General features: G+C 45.8%; 1 protein-coding gene across 6 annotated transcripts in view; it reads right to left on the bottom strand.

Moving 5' to 3' along the window:
* Nucleotides 1–22,931, bottom strand: part of GTF2IRD1 (GTF2I repeat domain containing 1) — a 1,038,761-nt gene that overhangs the window by 328,734 nt on the left and 687,096 nt on the right. For all 6 annotated transcript variants that reach the window (XR_011274579.1, XM_069614744.1, XM_069614746.1 and 3 more), the window contains 3 exons: nt 16,185–16,268; nt 11,432–11,615; nt 2,692–2,720 (listed from right to left, as the gene is read on the bottom strand). Coding sequence is in view for 5 of the 6 variants with exons in the window: in XM_069614744.1 (XP_069470845.1) it covers nt 2,692–2,720; nt 11,432–11,615; nt 16,185–16,268 (297 nt within the window). In the remaining variant the exon portion in view is untranslated. The remainder of the gene's footprint in view (nt 1–2,691; nt 2,721–11,431; nt 11,616–16,184; nt 16,269–22,931) is intronic.

Raw genomic sequence — 22,931 nt, 5'->3', positions numbered from 1 at the left:
ATTAGTTTGAGCTAAACCGAAACTATTGCATTAGAGTACAGAATGGGAGAAATGGCATATGAGGAGGGACACACCACTTTTCGGTGTTGCTTGGTTATTTGACCACCCATTGACTGCCCATGGCCATGCTAATCCTCATGGCCATTCCGACCCAGTTCCCTCCCCTCCCTGCCCAAAACACCTCCTCCTGGGAACTATTTGAGCTCAATTTAATCAAGCCTTACCATCAAACTTCACACTCAAAGTGTCTCCCAGTGTTTTTTCAAAGCAGTCTTCTGAGAGTTAATGGCTTAAACCCGCTACTGGTGTAATAAACATTGCTTTACCTGGTCTACCATCAGCTACTCGATTAATAAGCACGCTGCATGTCCTTCACCGAAGTCCTGTCAAAAACACGCACTGGTAAATTCCAGAGTATTGGCTTGTGTATACGTATTAATCATTTGCCAGACACTGCTATTAGATGCCCAGGGACTCGGACCATTTTGCACCTGCTACCACCAATGGCCAGTTAACACCACTACGGTAGTGTCTGGCAGGTGCCTTTCCCATGCCTACACAAAAACCCAAATCGTTGGCATTGCCAATGCTTGTTTTGAGTTAGGAAACATGTCTAATGCCTGGCTTAGCCCTTAGGTGGCACTGTTGCATTAGCAATTCTGAACAAGCTGTACAGCTGAACTTGACGTTCTTTGTGTGAAAGGAAACGGATGGGCCTACAAATGCTATTGCCTTGAGCTCTAGAGATACGACGCCGTAGTATCCAAGACCTGATCTGGCGAATACTACAATAGGATATCTGGGTTCAAGGCTGAATTCAGATCCTGTGCAAAATTTGAATGTGGCGAACCCCAATTATTGGGTGGCTGCAAAATGTTTCAAAGAATGCAAGATTGTAATTTGAGACTGAGATAACACTCAATTTCCAATATTTATATAAAATAGGGGAATCTGCATCTAATCCTTGGTCACTGTTGACATAAGTCCCAAAGCAACTGGCAGCAACCTTACACCTGGCGCTGGCTCCGTGGACTCTCTTCTTTAGCATCACACTCTCAAAGGGAGGCCCTTCTTGGATTTGAGGCTTCCAGTCTTTTCATAGACCACAGGGAACTGATGGAGACACTCCCTCCCCTTAATCCAGCGGGACAAGCTGGGGTGAAAACCTCAAAGATCCCTCTTCTCCCAGAAGACACCTGGCTTCTTGCCCAGCACAGCCAGACACGAAACGATGGGACCACACGATGACTGAGGGCGGGTAAGTGGTGAAGCTTGGGGTTTACGATTATAAAATATTACCTATAAGCAAGAAACCTTCTAGCATGACATCAATGTAACACAACGTGTATTTATAGAGCGCTTGTTAACGCCAGTGGAGCATCTTGGAACTGATAACAGATGCTTATTGTTGTCCAACTTATTTTATCAACCGCATAAGGAGAAAGGATTGAGTGGACCTGTGGTTCGAACATGTGATCATGAGATCAAACACAGATCCCTGCAGTGGATGCTTTAGTCCACTGAGCCCCAGGCCCCGCTCAAACTCCTGGGGCCCTAAGGGACCCCAATCTTACCTGAGCTGCATCACTGGGTCGCCGGCTGCTTGTACTGCTTGGCTACTGGACCTGAACTGACGGCTGCTTGGCAGCTGCACTGTATCCTAGCATCAGGTCATCTATGTCTCCAAGCCAGAAACATCTCTGGTAACTCTAAAAGAAAACCTTCTTGCTGGGAACCTTCAATCCCCCCACTGGAATCGCTTTTGCAGAACCATAGACTGTTTTTGACAGAGGTGACCTCTGGCTTTCACAACTATTTTAAAACTTTTTGATAGTTCACAGTTGCTTTCCTATAACTGCAGGCACTTGCCCATTGCCTTTACACCATTGCATTTACTTCCATAGGAGAAAATTATCCTGTTGGGTTCTAACAGCAGAGGCAGAAGGGATGCTAACAGCCATGGTGGAGGAGATGGTAATAAATGAGAAGGGGTGAAAGATGCTCTGAGACAGGAAGGAGGTTGTTACAACAGGAAGGAGCAGGGATGGTTTTGAGCTGAAAGGGTGGTAACATCATGTGGTGGAAGTGAAACTGACGAAGAGGAGGGTTGTTTGAGGTAGAGTATACTGTGAAGGTGGTAAGAACATCAGGTGTTGAAAGTGGTAACAAGGGGGAGGTGGCACCAAGAGTGAAGAGTGACGTTAAGGTGGTAACATCCAGGATCAGAGGATCTGTGCAGGAGCGTAAGAGATCTATAGTGCTACTGATGGTGTCAAAGGCGGGGGGGGGGGACTGAAAGGGAGGTGGTCATCTCCAGCACTTAGACTAGCGTTGAGAAGGTGTTACTAGGTGGCAAATACCCTGAACTGAAGCAGCACTGGGTGGTTCAAGATCAGTGAATACATTGGAAGGGTAGAGCGGTGCCAGGTGATTGTCACTGTGTGTGCCTTCTATGTAGGCATAATAGGAAAAGAGAAATCTATTATGTTTAGGCCAAGCATTTGTTTTATAGAGCAATAGTTTAAGTTATTAAATTCAGCCTAAACCTTATTGGTATTATAAAGATTTGACAATGCATTATATTTCAATTTAATGGCTGACTTACTATTCCTACATGGTATGTACATGTTTGTACTCTAATAAAACATAACATGAAACAATTAAAAAAGGAACATGTATAGGATCTCTCACCTGGCTTTGGAATGAGTCCTTGGAAAGGCCTGGAAAAAAAAGACAATAAATAAAATGCATGTGGCGAAGTTCGAAGGAACTAATGACGCCCCTTTAGGAGCTGCAACTTGGGGGGGCCTATCCAGAAAAGCAGTAATAGTCAATAGTTATTGGGTTTCTGTTATTTCAGGAACATTAATGCTCGAGGGTGCTCATCAGACTATCACGTTGTAGTAAATGTAAACACTCATTTCCGAAGAGTGTGTGTGTGTTCGTCTGGGGTTTGGCAAGCAGTACATTTTGTTTTTTTTACAGATTATAACTATCATTGGTGATGATCAATGATAAACTGCAGTGAAGTCGCTACTTGGTCAAGTGGAAAACACTTTACATCTGTTTTTTTTAAACAATTTTTATTATTTTATATACAACACACCAAACTTTACAAACATTTAGGACATTCACATATATGCTTCACATCATTGTATTCACATATTATGAGTCACAGTCCTTCCCCCTCCCACCCCCTTAACTCAAGCCCCTACTTCAATACCACCGTTTGCGTACCTCAAAGTTTGTCTCCCTCATTGTACCCACTTGTATCGTCTTCACTGAGTTCGACCTGGGAGGGTCCCACCATCGTGGCCACCAGTTGTCTCCAAGCTATCAGGGGTCCCGCTTCCTCCTCCCCTGCCCTACTGATTGCTTCATACCAAGCTGCCGTCTCCGCTTCTGCCCACTTCAGGAGGTCAGCCCACCAAATCTCTATTCTGGGTCTTTGCGCTGCTTTCCTGCCCATTGCAATTCTCCGTTTGGCCAGGATGTAGGCCAGGTCTTTCATCTTACTAATGTGCTTCAGGTTGTATGGTCTGGCAAAACCCTGTAGAATACATGCCCAAACTGACTCCACCTCCAGCTTCATCTCTTTTTGGGACAGGCGTAGTTTAACCTCCGTCCAGAATCTGCCCACCTCCGGACATGCCCAGAACATGTGTATCATCCCAGCGTCCGCCTCCCCGCACTTGGGGCATTTCTGTGTCACTGAACTTCCAAACCTGGCAATTTTGCTAGGGGTCATATATGCCCTGTGGGTAACATATAACTGGATCTACTGTAGCTTCGCATTTCGGGACACCTTCTTATGATACTTCTGAGCCCTATCCCATTGTCCATCCTGCATAGGTTCTCCCACCTTCTCCTCCCAGTCCCACCTCAGTTGGAGCAACTCCTTGCCCACCCTGGTCATCAATAGTTCATAAATGCAGGATATTTCATGCCCACCCTCCGAAATATCATACATCGTCTCAATGAGCGTATCGTGTTGTTCCGCTAGCTCGGCCTCAGGCCACCTTTCTCGCGCTCGTTTGAAAATTCTTGTATATGTAATATATTGGCCTTTATTTACCCCGGTGTCCTCCATTAATCTCTGGAAATCTAGTACCTCCCCCTCTTGCCATATGTCTCTGAGGGTCGCGAGGCCCATCGGTTCCCAGTATTTACAGATCCCTTTTATCATTTGAGAGTCCTCCCCGCATAGCGCCACTAGCGGCACCTGCGGGGAGCATGGGGTCAGGTTTCCCACTATTTCGCATGCTTTGCTCCATATTTTCCAGCCCAGGTCCAGCAATCTTGCTCTACCTTGCATCTCTGATTTAGGCAACCACACCACTTCTCTTAGAAAAAAGTGGGCGGATTCCTTGCACAATAGCCTGTGTTCGGCAGTCTCTTCTTCAGACAACCATTTAGCCACATACTGGATCTGTCCCGCCAGGTAGTATATCTCGAAGTTCGGTAGGTTTATGCCCCCCCGTCACACGAGTTTTGCAACTTCCAAAGGGCTACCCTGGTCCTGGAGTTATGCCATATGAAGCCCCTGCATATGCTGTGGAGTTTCATGAAGAAGCGTTTGGGGAGTATGTATGGGATGTTTGTGAAAAAGTGTAACAACCTCGGCAGAACCACCAGCTTAATCAAAGCCGTCCTTCCCACCATGGTCAGGGGGAGCTTGGACCAGAACCCCATACTATTACTGATGCCTTCTACTGCCCTTTCCGTGTTGTATTTGTATTCCTCCGCAGCCGTGTGGTATATGTCAATTCCCAAGTATCGAAATGCCCTGGTCTGCCAGGGTATCAGCAAAACCGGTTGGTTCCCATGCAGGGCCCCCCTATATCTCCCCATAGGGAACATGCTGGACTTCTTTGGGTTTACAGCTATGCCCGAAAGGGTGGCGTAGCGTTCCATCACCTCCAGGACATGTTGTAGGTTTTCTTCTGGGAAGCGCAAGTATAGCAGCATGTCATCGGCGTACAATGATATCAGGTGCGGTCCCCCCTTCGTGAGGATCCCTATCTCCCCGTACTGTTGTCTGAGGCAGATTGCCAATGGTTCTAATGCGAGAATATACAGCAGGGGCGACCAGGGGCAGCCCTGTCTAGTGCCCCTACTAAGTTGCCATTTGTTTGAGATTATCGCGCCCGTTTTGACCCTGGCGATTGGGGAGCTGTATACCATCCTGACCCATCTCAGATACCCCGGACCCATCCTGTATCCTTTCAAGGCCGCCACCAACCACGACCACCTCACAGAGTCGAAGGCCTTTACGCCATCCAACGAGACTATTGCCATTTCGCCGGGGTCCTTCTCTGTCTGTTCTATGATGTGGTGGAGTCTGGTGTGATTGTAAGTTATATTCCTGCCTGGAACGTAGCCTGTTCGATAAGGGTGTATAAGTTTGCCAATTACACGTTTGAGCCTGTTTGCCAACGTTGCCGTGAGGATTTTGCTATCTTGGTTCAGCATAGATAGGGGTCTGTATGACCCACAATCCGTGCTTGGCTTGCCCGGTTTTAGGAGCGGAATAATCACTGCCTCCCTCAGAGACTCCGGCAACCTCCCTCGTTTCAGCGCTTCATTTAGCATGGCGAGCAGCGGAGGGAGTACCTCCTGCTTATATGTTTTATAAAATTCACTAGGGAGCCCGTCCGACCCCCGAGCCTTACATGTGGGTAGGTGCTGAATCACTGTCTCTAGTTCCTCTATTGTGATTGGGGCGTCGTCCAGGTCCTCCCATTCCTCATCGTTTAATTTGGGTAATCCTATGTTTTCCAGTGTTTCCTGAATCTCCCGACCCACCTCCTCCCCTGTAGAATCTAAGGAACCCCTCATTAACTCCCTCTTGGGTGTCACAGGTCTGGCCTTCTTCCCCCTTTATCTCTCTGACCACTGGTCTTGGTGTCTCATTTTTATATAACCATGCTAGCAGCCTTCCCGGTTTGTCTCCCCCTGCATGTTGCTTTTTGATCATTTTTTTTTATAGTTCAATTTACATAGTCTGTCCCAGTGCTCCAGCTAGTTTGTTGTAATAGATTCACCCGTTCAGCGTCCTCCTGTGAGGTGCCCCCCCCTCTGCATCATTTCTTCCAGTTCCTTCTCTATCTCCTGTAGCTCTCGCTCTATGCCCCCTTGGAGCCCTCTGGATTTGGATATGGCTGCACCACGTACTACCACTTTAAACGCCTCCATACGGTTCCTTCTGACTGCACACTCCCAGTGTTAGTATCAAAATACTCAATAATCGCCTCCCTTAAATCCTCGCTGAATACCGAGTCCTGAAAGTCCTCGGCTCTAAGCCTCCATGTCGGGATTCTCGCTCTAGGGGGCTGGTGTCTCCACTCCAAGACCAGGGGGGAGTGGTCTGATAGTATTCTTGCCTTGTATTCTGAGCCTATCATTTCCCCTACAAGTTCCGAGACAACAAACATATAATCCAATCTCGTGTACAGGTTGTGTGGGGCCGTGTAGTGTGAATAATGCCTGCCTATCGGGTGTTGCTGTCTCCAGATATCCTCTAGTCCGAAATCTCTCAGCAGGGCCTGTAATGCTTTCGCAGCCGGGGTGGGTATATCTAGTTTACTGTATGACCTATCCATTTTGGTGTGTAACGTACAGTTGAAATACCCTCCCCATAAAATCGCACCACCCAGTAGGGGGCTAATTTTACCGTATAGGGCCCTGAAATAGGCTGCCGTGTCTTGGTTAGGGGCATATACATTTATGATGCTCAATTCTCTGTTTTCCTGCATCCCTCGCACCACTATCATCCTTCCATCTGGGTCTGCTGTGGCCTGAAGCAACTGAAACGTTACATGAGGTGCCACCCATGTGACCACCCCCCTTGCATAAGCAGAATATGTCGGTCCCGTGGTGGTCCCTCTCCACTTTTTTCTAACCACTTCTAGTTTCTCCTTAGTAAGGTTGGTTTCCTGCAATAATGCTATGTCCACTTTCAGCCTTCTCAAGTACATCATTATTTTATTCCTCTTCAGGTAGCTTTTGAGGCCTCTCACGTTCCAGGTTACTATTCTAAGACTTCCCATTGCCATGCGTGGTTTGTCCCTCCTCCCTCCCTCCCTCCCGGTTATTCTATACGGTCTAGTTTGGCATGAATATGGGCTCGTATCCCTCCCAATTTCAACATGAACTACCCAACTAACCCCCCACCCTCCTTCCCCAACTATGTTCACTGCACACATTCTCTTCCCTCCCCCTTCCCTACCCATCCCCAACTGGTGCCCAGCTCCATCCCTGGATCTCAGGCTCCGCCGCATTTGGTCCTGCCTCGGAATGCCGAGATCAGGAACCCAGCAGGGTGTCACCGATCTACCGGTAACCTAACTGGTCTATTTGTGGGGGTGTGACAGCTGGTTCCGTTAGGCTCCTACACCTTGCAATCAATTTCCGTGCTCAGCGGATCATATATATACAGCCCTGGACACTCTGCTCTGACAATTTTTGTCCTGTCTTATATTCTAGTCCCAGTGTCTGAGACTGGAACACCCTAGGTACTGCAGTCTCCATGTTACTTATCTGCACCATCCTCCTTCTGGATACCCGATTCCAGGGGGCAGCTTTGTGTGTCAAGCCATTCTGACGCATCCTCCAGAGTATCGAAACACAATGCTCTGTTTTTGTGGATCACATTTAGTTTCGCAGGATATATCAACATGTACTTGTAGCCTGCTTCTCGAAATCTTCTTTTCACTGCACTGTAGTTCATGCAAAGTCTTTGTACCACCAGGGTGTAATCCGGGTATGCTGTTATGTTTGCCGAGGCCCCTTGTATCGTTCCTCCCTTCCGGAAATGCTCTAGGATTTTTCTCAATAGGTTCCACCGCAAATCCTTGAGACAGCACCCCTCCGGTTATCTCTTGCAGCAGCATAGTTTCGATGTACTCCGTGGGGTTAGGTCCCTCTGCTCCTTCCGGCAATCCCACAATGCGTATATTGTTCCTACGGGCGCGTCCCTCCGCCTCCTCTGCTCGGTTTTCTAAATTACCCACGCGTTGTTCTAGGATATGAATCTCGGATTTGTGGGACGTACATGCAGCTGTGTTCGGGGCCACTTCCTTCCCCAGGTTGCCTGTACGTTCTGCTAGCGCTCTGAGGTCTTGCCGGAGGAGGTTCACCTCCTCCTGTACTGCCCCTACTTTTAGCTCCAGTGCCGTCTTCAGTTCGACCATAGCCGATTCCAATTTGGTTTCCCATGCTACTTTCAGGTCCGCAAATGCTTCAAGGATCTGCTGATCTTTGCTCGTGGCGTCAGTGCCCCCAGTGGGAGTCCTCTCCTTGCTCCTGGCCCCTTCTGCCACAGGCGGTGTCCTGGTGTATTTTCAAGCGTGGGTTGTTTGCCCTTTGTTTTAGCCAGTTTGTTGGCCATCTTGATGTGCGTTTTGATGCGGGCACCCTGGGGTACGGTCCTTGGCTCCTCTGGGTCATTCCACAGTCCGCAATGGAACCTGGGTGGGTTAGAATGTGGGTTTCCGTGTGCTGCTAGTTCTATGCCTGGAGTGGATTGTGTCCTTCCACGTAGTTGTGCACTATCATTTCTTATCGTCAATGTGCCCCGACTCCTGCCGGTTCATGTCTGTGGGCCTCATTACACGGATGGCGGAGAACCGTCTTGGCGGAAAGGGGGATTACCGCCCCATTCCAAGGTTGGCGGGGCGGTAATTCCCCCTTCCACCATTGCCCTTCCCCATTCCCATTTTTGGACCATAGGGGTACCGTAATTAGCTCCCTGGGTCCCTTTGCGGGTTGGTTTTTAACGCCTGCAAAAAGCAGGCGTTAAATCCCCCAACCCGCAAAGGGACCTCGTAGTAAGGCAGTAAGGATTTACCGGTACCAGTATTTTACCGGTACCGGTAAATCCTTACCGCCATCCGTGTAATGAGGCCCTGTGTCTGCACCCCCTGGTGCTCGTGAACCTTTCTGGGTGCTGCTATGGGCTTGGCACTCTCCAGCAGTGAGTGCTGTCTGGTCGCTGGTGCTGCCTGCTTATTTATGGTATTCTGCAGTGCTTTCCACTGGGTGCGCCTCACGCCTCCTCTTTTTACCCCTCTTGTCATGGGCTAGAGGATGCCGTCTTCATCCGGCTCCTATGCCCTCATCATATGGCCACTTATCATAAGGAACAGACTACAGCTGGTCCCCCAACGCCATGTAAGTCCGGGTCGTGCCCGCGGCCCAACTCCCGCACACCGGGCCGCTCTGCGGGCTGCCACCGGCTTTCTTATGTTTTAGGGTCCAAGGTCTGCGTTGGGGCCTTGTTGTGCGTGCACTCCTATGGCCTTCAGTACTCCGCTGGTTGCAATGTCGTACATCGCTGTCGGGGTCCGCTGGGCATCCCCTGTGGCAGCCTTAGATGCGTGTGCCCAGCATTGTCAAATTGCTTTTTTCGGGCTCCGCGCTCACTCCCAGGTATGCGGCCCGACTATGTATTCGCGGCCAGCCTCCTCCGGGCAGGACCACGTATGCGTGTGGTTGCAGGCACCGCAGGATGTGCCTGCCTTGCGGCCCACCTTGGGTGCCTTAGGCGTGTGTCCGCAGTCCGGTTACGGTGCTTAGATGAGGCGTGTCCCTCTTCGGTCTGCCACTGCCTTGCCTCACTCTCCGGCGCTTATGCCCCCTACTTGGTTGCTCCGCCGCGGGTGCTCCCCGCTCGCTATGCCCACCGTGGCTCCTCCTCGGCAGGGGTGTTTCGGGCCATTCCTTCTTTTGCCCCATGGGGCGTCCCGATGTTCTCCTCTGCGGGGCTCCCAGGTGATCAACGCGCGTCCGCCTCTTCCTCGAGCTGCTCCACTGCCTGCCACAATGTTGCAAGGTATTGTGCAGTGCGAGCGCTGGGGCCGTGATCACTTAGTGGGGTCCCACTTCACAGAATGTCTGGTCCTACGCAGCCTCTCCGGCTTCATTGAGCAGCCGTGTCCTGCTGCAGGCTAGCCTCGGGGGCGATCCGGTTGGGGGTCTCTCCCACTGTGTGCCACATGTGGATCCGCTCTTGCACTCCTCAAGTCCAGCCTGTCAGCGGCCTTGCGAGTGGCGCAGAGGTTCTTGTGCGCTGCACCTCAGAGCTGTGAATGTCCTCCGTAGTCCAGTTACTGTCCTCGCACAGTCGGCTGGTTCCTTTGTCTGTGCCTCCCGTCTGCCATTTTATGTTGCCACTCCTGGATGTGCGACCTCAGCAATGTCCACAGTGCCATCCCCATGCGTCTTGCAGGCTCCAGGATTTCTATGGGCATGTGCACCGCACTCATAAGAATTTTCAGAGCTTATGTGCATCCATGTATGCACTTTTAGCGAGGATCAGATTCAAGATCACGGGAGCTCTTTCAGAACGCGACTCCTCACATGGCTCTCTTAGCCACGCCCCCTCTTTACATCTGTTGGGGCTGGTATTATGGAAGCTGTGAGACATTCTGGCAAAGTCCACCTGCTTGAATAAATAGTAGAAAATACTACTCCACAACAAAAATTGAAAAATAAAATGGAACGGATCAGCTACGGTCATCCCAAAACCAGCCCCTTCCATAAACCCAAAATAATGTAACGTTCTCCAGTGCACTTACCTTTATGATCTGAATACCTTTATTCAAACTGGGAAATGCACACGTCAACAAGGTTTGCCCCATTAAAAATTAAACTAATGAAGGTGCCTGCTAATCTTCAAAAAAGACTGTGTTTTACTAACCAATTTTAAATCGCTTCTAAGGGTCCCCCAAAAATACCGGAGACACTATCTGGCCAAAGGCCTGCCCTCTTTCCTACCACTGATGATTTGGGTGGATTTTGGCTAATGGGTGACTGTACTATGGTGGTCCACCTCTCTTGCTAGATTAAAGGTTTGAGCGGGCAACAGGGACGTGACTGTAGCCATCAATACAAAACTGAATATAAATGTAAAGGAAAAAAACATACAATATAAATAGAAAAATACCATTGACATTGCCTAACAGTGCTACGATTTTGGATCTACTCTTAAAAAAAGATTGTGTCTCAGTATTCATTTTGGGAAGGAGTATTTAACAGTGCCATTTTAACATTATTATCAGGTCAGCGAGTATGCAGCGCCTGCCAGATGTTGCAAAAGCTTCTTATGGCATACCCTTCCACACAGGCAGTGTCTGCTTAGTTTGCAAACAGAATGATTTACCTGTTAAATTCACCACGGATCACACTTGTTCTTTTTCAAAAAGTTCACACTTCTTTCTATTACCATTTAAAAAACAATACAGCTTAACATATCAAAACCAAATACTGAATCCATTCACCCTTCTGGCTTTGTGAATGCTAGGCTGGCTTAAGTCACACCGCACTGGGCTGGACGCTATGAGGAAGAGTATCCTAAACCTGCTACATCAAGTGGACCATGAAAGTACTCCCAGTTATGCTTGGTTAGCCAGCCATGGTCCGAAGCGCCTACCTGGTTACTGTGAACTTGATTCGGTCGGCCGCTGCTAATATCCGCTCAAGGTTCTGCGAACCAAAGGTGCAGGGTTTCCTGAAAGGGATTCCAGGAGGCAATCCTTCTATTTCCACAGAGCCCGGATTGCTCTTTATGCGTTTGTATGGCACTTGCACTGGGTACTTTATTCCCAGAGCCTCACCTGGAAGACAGCACAAACATCTTTAAGAAAAATAAACTATTATCATTCAGGAGCATGTTTAGATTCAATGATCTGAATGTACCGCAACATTGCAGTAAAAACATTTCTGGATAAGCCACTTTGTAGAATACAAGACAACTGAGAGGATCTCTTTGGCAAGAGAGCCAATAGTGAGTAAATTCTTTATTTTTCATTCAGAGCACTTCATGTCTCAGAGTTTGAGGCATGATGGAGGCAAAATAAAGCAAAATAAAGAAGGTTTTCAGATGTTCTCTGAACCTGATTTAGGAAGGTTTGTGGGGGTGGGTTGATTGTGGTGGTTCGGGCGGAGAGCTCGACATAGTTTGGAACCTTTTCCTACCTCAGTTTGGCACAGAGGTAGGAAAAGGCTTATCGCCCTTTAGTCCCATTTTTGATTTATGGCATGCAGAGCAGATTGTCATTGGTTGGTTGAGCAGAGGCCTTGGGTTGGAGAGGGGGTGGTGTGTACAGTGAATCAGGAGTTCAAGAAATCGACACCTAGCCGACACATGAGAATTACCTCAGTTTTTGAGGAGGTTTAACTTCAGCAGGCATTCTTTCAGGAATTTAAGGACTGAAGGCAGATGAAAAGAGTGGGCTGCTTGGCCATGTTGTTTCCTATCCTACCAGAGCAGGATATGGGTGTCAACAGCATACATGTTTAAGGAGAATCCAAGGGACCAGATGATACTGGCCAACAAACCGAAACAGACGTTAAAGGTGAGGGGTGATCACCAATGTCAAAGGGGGATGATTAATCCAGGGGTATCAGGGCACTGACACCAGCAGCATACAGAGGTTATCTAATACAGAGACACACAATGATTCTGATCCTCATCCTAACCTGAAGCCTGCCTGGTGATAGTCACAAATTGAGCTGACTGCAATGTGGGATTGAAACTGGTCATAGATGTACCTTTCAAGTAGTATGGCATGGTGTACGGTTGATCAGAGGGAGGTTGTGTAGTTGCGGAGGTCAGCATGATCCATGCTAGTTTTCTTAAGGAGAGGGATGACAGCAGTTTCCATCAGAATTGATGACCTGTAGAGCGTACTGGTGGTTTGCTTGATGTAGCATTTAAAGAGAGTAATGGAGAGCAATGCCAGCTCCTGGTCACAGATGTGAGAAACCAAAGGGTGTCTCACCCGCTAGTCCTCAGGGACTTCTCATCGAGGTGCCCAGGACACGGCCATCGCTTTTGGATCCAGTTTCTGGGGGTTGACCAGTGCGGGAGGATCTCCTGGGTGAGGGTTCTTTCGGGGAGTGGGGGTGAGGCGGCCGATGGTGAGACACAGTATTCCCCCCTTTCCCGTACACATGGCCCACCCTCTTTTATAGGATTCTCCAATGTCCCAACTTCCCCCCACCCTTTCTAAACAAACACTGGGCCGAGGAAGAGGGCGACAGAAAAAAAAAGGCTAAACTTTACATATCTCATTGGACATGTCCCGCTGATCAGTTCAGACAAAGTCAGGAACTTGACTTTAAGTGCATTAGTCTGATACCAATTAGCTCTCCTAACACGGATAAAAGGCAGAACATAGAGACACACTCTGAGCAAGGTGGAACACGAGCAAGAGCAGAACTTCCAGGGCGAAGGCAAACCTACTGGAGCAGAGCGACGGACCGAAGGACGAGAGCAAAGGTTAGAGAACCGCAGGATTTCCCTGCAGGAGGTCGTTGCCTCCAAAGCACCATGAAAGACACATCGAGAAGGCCAAATCCCAGACAAGAAGACTGCATTGTGTTTCAAGGACGCCAGCGACCCTGCATGACATCGAACTACCCAGACCAAGAGACACTGGGGCAAATAATATGAGCTGAAGGGAAAATAGATATGGCCCTGCAGAGGTCTGTAGTAAATGCCACGTATTTGAAAGTCTTTGACATCAGGACAAGGTCCGAGCCCGACGTAGGGAGACTGGAATTGTGATAAGGTAGGGGAAGGGAACCCCTAAAAGATGTGAATTAAGCGTGGGTAAGGGAATCCCTGCAAGTGTTGTGTTTAAAATGTCTGAGCCCCACGGAAGGAGACCTACGTGAACGTTTTGCTTTGAAAGGTCTGAGCCCGACTGAGGGAGACAGGCATGAACCTTTTTTTGAACTGTGCTTTGAAAGCTGGCAAGAGAGACTTTAACGCGGAAGACCAGGCGGGCCCGATCTACGCTTTTGAACTGCCTTTGTTTTGAGAACCTGAGCCAGAGTGTGTCATCCTGTCTACGGGCGCCGCCTTACTTTGTGCTGTCCAACGTGGGGAGGACAGCTGACTCAGCCACATTTATTCTTTATATTCTAACACGGATTTTCCTTTGCATACATATTCTCCTTTATACGCTTTTTGTACAAGAGATAGGGCAGGAATTAGGTTTTGTTAGTGTAGGCCATTTTGATTTGACAGACTCAACTAGGACTGTTTTATTTATTATGTGATGGTAGAGACTACTCCCATCCTAGCTACCTAGCTATAGGGCAAAGTAGGAGATTTTCCAAACCCTGAAAATTGAATAAAGGGTTTTCAAATTGTACCTTTTGTGTCAGTGTCATACTTGTGATACCATGCTGTGATACCATGCCTCCCTTACACAGATCACATAAAAATAGCAACACAGCCAGGAGAACTAGGATGGGCACCTTGGGGGCTAGAAAGGAGAACCAAAATCCTAGCACTGCAAATATATAACTGATCTGATGAGATGATTTTACTAGCTAAGGTAATAAAGTGGGTCTTTCATTTTCTTACTGGCCACAGGGGTAACTGTGGTCTGTCTGGGGAGCAGGAGAGGATGAGAGAAATCATTTAAACTGCCATGGAATCCCCATCATATCTTCTCAAGAATAGTACTAGCCAAACATTCCTTCCTTCTGCCTCTCAGTGTGCCACCTTTCAAGGTTGGATTCTGGAGGAAGAATTCTTTGTAACTTGCCCCACATAATGAAACACTGACAGACCGAACTAAAAGGAGTCAACGAAGACCGAGATTATGTTATTAAATCATTTCAAAGTCTCAGTTTTGTAAATACACAAGTTATAATTACCTGTGAAATGGGTCTAAAATGAACAACACCATTCATTTGCATCAAGGGGAGGGCCCTCAGCCAATAAGGCAGCTGGGCACACGGGCAGATTCTGCCATTGACTAACTGCATTCTCCCAGGCAACATGAGCATTGCCTTATTTGTTCCGCTTGCTTTTCCTCTCGCTTTCCTATAACTGGCCACTGCCCTCACGGCATCCTGACCCACCCACCCCCTCCCTACCGACTTATCTACTCCCCTGGGGCCTCTTCTTCATCGCTTCCCACACACCCATGCTATATGTGCCACCCAATAGAAAAGGGATTTACTGCCTTCTCTATTTCCCATGACGGTGGCCATCTTAGTTTTTTGATTTTGGCAGAATATTGGACACCTGCAAAATGCACAGTTCCCCTCGCCTGTAAATAACAAAACACTTTTGAAGTATTCCCACCTCAGATGAAGCCCAGCGATGGCAATATCGATCACCCATGTTTTAATGGGAGTAAAGGGCCTGTAATGACCCAGAGCACTCGCCGAGGCCCTAGCTTCGTTTGAGCTTACCTCAGTCTGAGGTTGGCAGGCCATTATCAGACCTGTACTTCTCAGAACCTGGGGGTGATCACTGAAGAAAGAGGAACATCTATGAACTGGGTAGGGAATTGTGTAAACGGGTAAGGTCAGCGATTTCTTTGTTCCATGTTTTTGGATACACACATCTGGAGAGCAGCAATTAAACAGAAGGCATACGAAACACATGAGAGAATAATGATAGGCTTTATTTATGATCAAATGCTGAATTGAGAGTAAAATCCTACCTGGCACACTTTCAAGGTGGCCACCCAATATACTATTTACTTCCTCCCTGGCACACTTTCAAGGTGGGCACCCAATATACTATTTATTATAACAAACAAGATATGTCTATATTACGTCAAGTTTAGCCCTGGCACAGCATGATGGATCAGGTGTGTGATTAATGTTTGAGCTTTGACTGTCTGGGATATACCTTAAGAACAAAGACATTTATAATTTTTCTTTAAAATAATTGGATGACAAAATGTTTAAAATGTAACTGTCTTAAACTGACAGGCTCAGTTTTCATTGTCGTAGCACATATAGAGTGAATGCACAACACCTCCTCATTTTCTTTTCGGATCAAAGTAACAGTTTGTATTTCACCATTTAATAAGAAGAGTCTGACTCCAACAATTAATCAATTACATTGAAAGAGACTCAAAAAGCAGGCTATTTAAATAGCCAGTGATCAGGGTGCATGCATAAAGCCTTTGAGAACCTTTGTAACTGAGGGTAGCATAGTGATATCATTGCATCGTACCTATTACAACCAACCAATTATTTCATCTTTTCAAATAAACATAACATGACAATTAGCAAGGGTTAGCATTCCATAGAGAGCATTGAAATATGTGAACATATACATTTTAAACAAAGTCTTAAAAATTGTGTCTAAATAGAAGAAAATAATGACAGTGTTTTAAGGATGAGGTTCAATAGTGACAATGTCTTACCATATTTCTTATTGAAGAGGTCCTGGACTTGTTCCCTCAGCGTGTTAGCAATATCTATTCTGGAAAGCCTGGCGTCATAACTTTCTATAACAAAGAAATAACAATGGATTATTTTGGTAAAACAAACAGTCACCATAATTTAAACAAACTCTATTGCTAATTTTAGAAAAATACTCAAAGAATAAATTGATGCATGTGTTCTTTGCAGCGTTCCTATTAATTTGACTGTGTACAATTGATCACAAGTGTGTAATAAACAGAAACACTGGTCATATTCGCAGCTCAGCTCATCCTGAAAATAGGTTGTCTATTTTTGTAATTTTTTTAAATTTGTGTTTCTAGTTTATTGATAACTTTAACAACATGCTTTGACTTTACATTCACTATATATTGTAAAGATTCACTGTTATTATACCTATAACCACAAACATGTAACACGTCTGCTCTCACTGAAACTAGGTGCCACGATGCAGCTACATTCGGGCTAGCTATCCTAGCGGATATGTTGCGGCAGGATGGACGAGAGGGACGAGGAGGTGGGGTTGCTCTGATTTTTAAATCGAACTTGGAAATCTGGGAGGTAGATATTCAAAACATTGCTGGCACCTAATTAAAGCACATCAAGATAGGTATTCATGCAGAAACTACAATTAATATGCTATTGATTTATAGACCACTGTCTCCAGGGGCAGAGTTCCCTACACAACTGTGTAATCTCCTATTACCCATCCTCAAACCTAAAACCACATTTGTAGTCCTTGGAGACTTTACTGACTGGGTTGTAATACTGATCTCGGGAGGATAGCTCAGCAGTAACGTGCTCGCCTTCGAAGCAAGACGACACGGAACAAGACAGGTTCGATCCCCGGGTCCGTGCTTAGAAACCTTTCGGTATTAAGCGTGTTATAAATAACCTACCATATCATATGATATTATGCTTAAGCCACTATGCTGGAAGACTCATTGAGTAACCTAGGCTTCGAGCAACTTGTTAGAATTCCGACTTACTGTAAGTGCCACACCTTGGATTGGGTTGCTACCCATAACATCAAAACAATAGATCTCAATGTCCTACCCTGCCCTTGGTCAGATCACTCGTTTGTTCATTTCACAATAGTTGGTGATATACCTTTAGGGAGTAGAGGTAAAGAGACAAATAAAGTTTTGATAAGAATTATTAAGAAACTCACCCCGGAGGTTTTGAAACCATGGCTATCCACCTTGGCTCCAGAGATTACCAAACTAGAGACAGTAGAAGATAGGAGATTACTGAAACTTTGGCACCTCTAGAAACCAAACTTAGATGATAAAAGAAGAGGTAACGGTTGGTTTTCCCCTGAACTTCAAAAACTGAAAGCAGTTAAAAGTAAATATTTGTATGCCTGGAGGTTATCTCAAGATACTCCAAGCATGGAGGCGTACAACACAGTGGTAAAGGAGTATAAAATAGCAGTCATAGCCGCTAAGAAAGATAAGCTGAACAACAGGATAACAACTCCCAATCAGAATCTAATTTCAATTTTGAGATAACTAGAAACTCCCTACGAGCAGAGCACTGACACTCCTGTGTAGTATGCCGTTTGGTGCACATCGATCCAAGACACCACGCAGGGAAAGCTGGACCGAATTAAGAAAGACATAGATACCATAAAGATAAATCTCAACATGCTAACTAACGAATGTGAGTCAGAGATACCTGGACAGAGACCATCACATTGTCAGTTCAGTTTTTACCCTATTTCGGAAATCAAACTAGCCAATATTATTGACCACCTCAAACCCACTGACTGTAAAGGTGATTCCTGTTCGGCAATGATCATAAAATCCTGTACCCCCATTTTGATTAGTGCCTTGTGCAAATTTGTCAATACATCTTTCAAGGAGAATCATGTGCCGATGGGGCTTAAGTATGCATGGTTCACCGGGCTACTAAAGAAACCGGGATTGTGTCCGAAAACAGCTACCAACTACCGGCCGATTATTGTGTCTTTTAAAAAAAGTTAGATGGCGTGGTTTATGTTAGATATCCACTCATCTGAATGAGCATATGATTTTAAACAAATGGATTTATAGAAAAACAGCACATAACACAATAACATTTTATATATTAAAAACCAATTTTAAAGATATACATATCACATCTAGAAAAAACACATATCATATCGAAAACAGTGATCACATTTCACCCATTCTTACTCACATCCACTTTCATTCACATTCATACCATCCACCATTCTATTCGTACTGTGCAAAAAAACGCAATTCTAATCCCTGTTTTAGAAATAGAACACCCCTCTATTAGGGCTCCAATATTGTTATATAATTACAAAGATTTATTTGGCACTGAATATTTCCTTTCACAGAGTTAAACGGGACAAATGTTCAAAAAAAAAAAAAAAGCTTACTTATGAACATGTATCAATTGCCTATATATTTTACAGAAACTCAAAGAGGCCCAACTCAACAAAGTGGGCTCTATGGTGTTGTCCACAGCTTTTGACCTTGTAGAACACTCAATTTTAATTACCAAGTTGAAGTAAGTGGCTCACTTCTCAGATAGTGCTGCGCTGTGGATCACTTCATTTTTGAGTGGTAGACAGTGTAGAGTGTGCAGTAGAGACTCAGGAGCTGTGCCAATCGTATTGCCCTACGGTGTACCCCAGGAAGCTTGCTTGTCACCAGCCCTTTATAATGTTTTTACTGTACCTTTTTTGACTTTCTCGAAAAAAATGGTGTGGGCTTTACGAATAAAGCGGATGACACTCAGTGTGTCATCCCACTAACAGGCTCAAATCTGGAGAATGAACGCACTATTAATAAAGTATACAGACCTGGATGCTGCAGAATGGGCTAGCATTGAATAAAGAAAAAATGTAACTCATGGTAGTAGGTACTCAGAATAAAATATGAAATTAGGACTAGAATATAAGGGTTTTACCATTAGAGTGCAATCTGGTGACTAAAAAGAAAGTGGGAACCCTAGGTATAGTACATGAGCAGAACCTGAATATGAAAGCTCAGGTGAGCAGTCTGGTCTCATCATCAGCCTACTATATAAAGCTGCTAGCTCACCTCCGGCCATTCATCTCTCAGATGAATTCTGAAATAATTATAAGGGCCATTGTGGGGTCTAAGATTGACTAGTGTAGCAGTCTCTTAGTTGGCATTCCGAAATCTGAATGCAACTGCCTCCAAGTTATTCAGAATAGGGCGGTTAGAGTGGTTACTTGTCTTAAGTGGAAAGACCACGTCTGCGAAGCAAGACGTGCTCTACATTGGCTGCCTTTTGAGGCTCGGATTCAGTACCGTTTGATTCTAATTACTCACAAATGTCGTGCTGGATCTATGCCGGTTTACTTGAGTGAGGTGCTGTCTGAGAAACCCAATGTTAGGTCACTCAGATCTAATAAAACCCATCAATATAATATGCCAGCCTGTAAATCCAGTAAGGCCATGAAATGTGCATTTGTCAAGGCTGCACCTAGAGCCTGTAATGTCCTTCCACTTGACCTTAGAGGAATGCAATCCACAGCATCTTTAAAAAAAAAAGCTAAAAACGCTGTTATTCTTCTAAGGACTAACCTGAATTGTTGACCCTGCCGTAGTGTTGAGGACTGTCTCCTCTTTTCCCCATGACATGAGACTCTTGTATATGTGTCTATGTTTCTCCTCTTTATGTGCGCCCGTAAGCCCCAGGGTCCTTGGTTGCGCGTTATAAATCGAATAAAGTAAAGTTAAGTAAAACAACCCTTAATAACCCACTTAGTTAATATACACATTTTCCCTCAGGATGTTGTCAATCATTATTAAAACTTTAACTAATGAATTGATTAAAGCTGTTGATTGATCACTCATCAATTTTGACCAAAACCACTCACTTTCCCTAGTTTGTCTTTCTGGATATTAAGTGGTGCCGGGAAAACAATCAACTATTTTTGTTATGTTTATTTGTATGTACATACGCCTGCCCCACTTTGCAATGCTTGCAACATAATCTTCTAACAATGCTCAGTAGGTGGACTCAGCAGGTGAACCTGGACCCAATTGGGTCCCCAATTCATCCGGTAAAATGCGGCGTACCACAGGGATCTCCTCATTCCCTAATACTTTTTAACGTATATGTTAAACCCTGTTATGACATTTTTATCAACCACAACGTATGATATCATGCTGACGCAGACGACCCCCAGGTTTACTTAAAAGTAGAGAATGCCAATGCCAACATGGAGGATTTAACCATCTGGCTTGAAGAAGTTGAAACCTGGATGCTGGAGAATTCACTTGAACTCAATCCTAATAAGAGCTGATCATTCTCCTGGGACGAAAATAAAAATTCATCTGCTAATCACGCACAGTTTAACCTTGCCCTTCTGCTCCTCCTTCTCTCCCCCTTTCCTCCCCTCCAATCTTCTGTCACTCCGATCTCTCACTTTGCCTTCCTACTTCCACTCTTAGATGCTAAATTCTATCCCACTTGATGCTACCTGTATTCTTACTACTATTTCACTAATACTCACTAATACCACCTCCTACAACCACTACTCCACACTCTCCTCTCACACACACATATCCACTCTGCAGTCCCCTATCTCCTTCAACAACCTCCCCACTCCTTCACTCCATCCTCCTGTTGGTCTCTTCTTGGCCTTCCATCTGCCACTTCTGACCTCACCCCTATAACCCACAATAAAGCTTTTCTGTTTCCACCTTAAATTTCCCTCACTCTAAACTGATTGGCTAGCTCTCCATATCCAATCTAATTGGCTTATTTCTCCAGGGTCGTGTGGGAAGAGCAAAGGAAACTCTGCCCCGTTTCTCTGCGCATGCTCGCTGCATTCCTAGCAGAATCAAACAGTTTGTGGAGAACTGCCTTCCACCGCTGCCATGGACCTCTCGTAGGCCCCTGTCAACATCACAAATCCATGGTGGCCTAGTGGATTACTCCCCATGCGCAGCGGGAATCCCCATGTGACAGGCCTTGTCACACTGCCCATGAGAAAGACTTCCAAAAGGACAGTGAAACACAAAGGGAGGGCATATACACAACAGCGCCAGCCATTTTGAGCACTACGACACCCAAAAGGCTGGCATTCTGTAAAAAAATTCCACCAGCCTTTGTGTTGGGCCTTACTAGGTACTGAAAAAATGCCCATACAGTCAAAGAAATGGGAACCACAGTTCCCCAGCACTACTCTCCTTAAGGGGAATAGTAGGGCTACTACATCTTTGACTTTAATTGGTGGAAGGGATACTCTAACCTAGTTGCCTTAAGGACTAACCAGTGCCCCCAAAATGTAATGAGTTAACTAAAGGAGTGAGGTTAAAACAACCTTCTTCCCAAAAATCTGGTCAGGGTCTCAAAAATGACAGCACATATGTTGGGACCTCCACTGAAGTAGATCCGAAAGCAGGACGAAGAACAATCCCTCCTAATAATATCCACATAAAATAAGACATGCATTACTTACCGTAAAAGCATTTCTGATGGTTGTATCTGCTTAGATTCACATGCTGTGCATAGTCTGACATCCAGTGGTAACCGCAGAGTATTGCATTTTGTCTTTCGAGAATCGAAAGAGGACGTCGATACGGGCGTGCCTGTAACACTATCCCTACGTGACGTGTAATGTACCCAAGATTCCTCACGCATCGAGGTCCCTCCGATTGTATTTTTTCTCCCAAGAGGGAGCCTTATGAATATTGTGAGTGAGTACAGAAAAGAGAGAGAAAGTAGTTAGAAGTCTATGTTCCTTCCATCCGAGCAGGGAGGAGGGGTGGGCGCATGTGAATCTAAGCAGATACAAACATCAGAAATACTTTTACGGTAAGTAATGCATGTCTTCTGATGTTTGTCAATCTGCTTAGAATCACATGCTGTGCATAGACTAGCGAGCAGTACCCGGAGTTGGAGGTGGGTTGTGAGAAGGAACAGAAGTGAAAAGATGTCTTAGTACTGCCTGTCCCACCTGAGAATCAGACCTAGAATGATTGTCTAGGCAATAGTGTTTTGTAAAGGTGTGTACAGAACTCCAGGTTGCCGCTTTGCAAATGGACTCAACGGGAAAATTTGCAATGAATGCTATGGACGCCCCAGTGCCTCGAGTGGACTGTGCTCTAGGCTTGAAGGGCAGTTCTCTCTTCGCAAGATGGTGGCAGAGTGTAATGCAATTGACAATCCATCTACAAATAGTGGATTTGGAGACTGCATCTCCCTCTTTTCCTGTGGCCATTGACACAAAAAACTGATTAGTCTTTCTTAGTGGACGAGTTCTTTCCATATAGAACATGACAGCTCTCCGTACATCCAGTGTGTGCAGGGTTCTTTCCCCCAGGCTTGAGGGATTTTGAAAGAACTTTGGTAGCTCTATTGACTGGTTCACATGGAACTTGGAAATGAATTTAGGTGCAAATTTAGGGAGAATGCGCAAAACCATCTTGTCTTTGTGAACTTTTACAAAGGGATATAGAATAGAGAGTGCCTGCAGTCCACTTACCCTCCTAATGGAGGTGATTGCTATTAAAAAAAGTCTTGAGGGTGAGGTTCTTAAGACTTGCTTTGTGCATGGGCTCGAAAGGAGCTCCCATAAACTTAGTAATAACACATTTAGGTCCCATCCGGGAGCCGGGTTAGCAATGGGAGGGTGAATTCTTTTTACCCCTTCCATGAAAGCCTTAATCACTGGTATATTCCACCATGACACCTTCTGTTGTGATGTTGTATATGCTAGGTGCACCTTTATTGAGTTG

The sequence above is a fragment of the Ambystoma mexicanum genome, chromosome 9, assembly GCF_040938575.1.
Source record: "Ambystoma mexicanum isolate Mex_15411 chromosome 9, UKY_AmexF1_1, whole genome shotgun sequence".
NCBI lineage: Eukaryota > Metazoa > Chordata > Amphibia > Caudata > Ambystomatidae > Ambystoma > Ambystoma mexicanum.
This window is presented reverse-complemented; position numbering and strand designations above follow the sequence as displayed.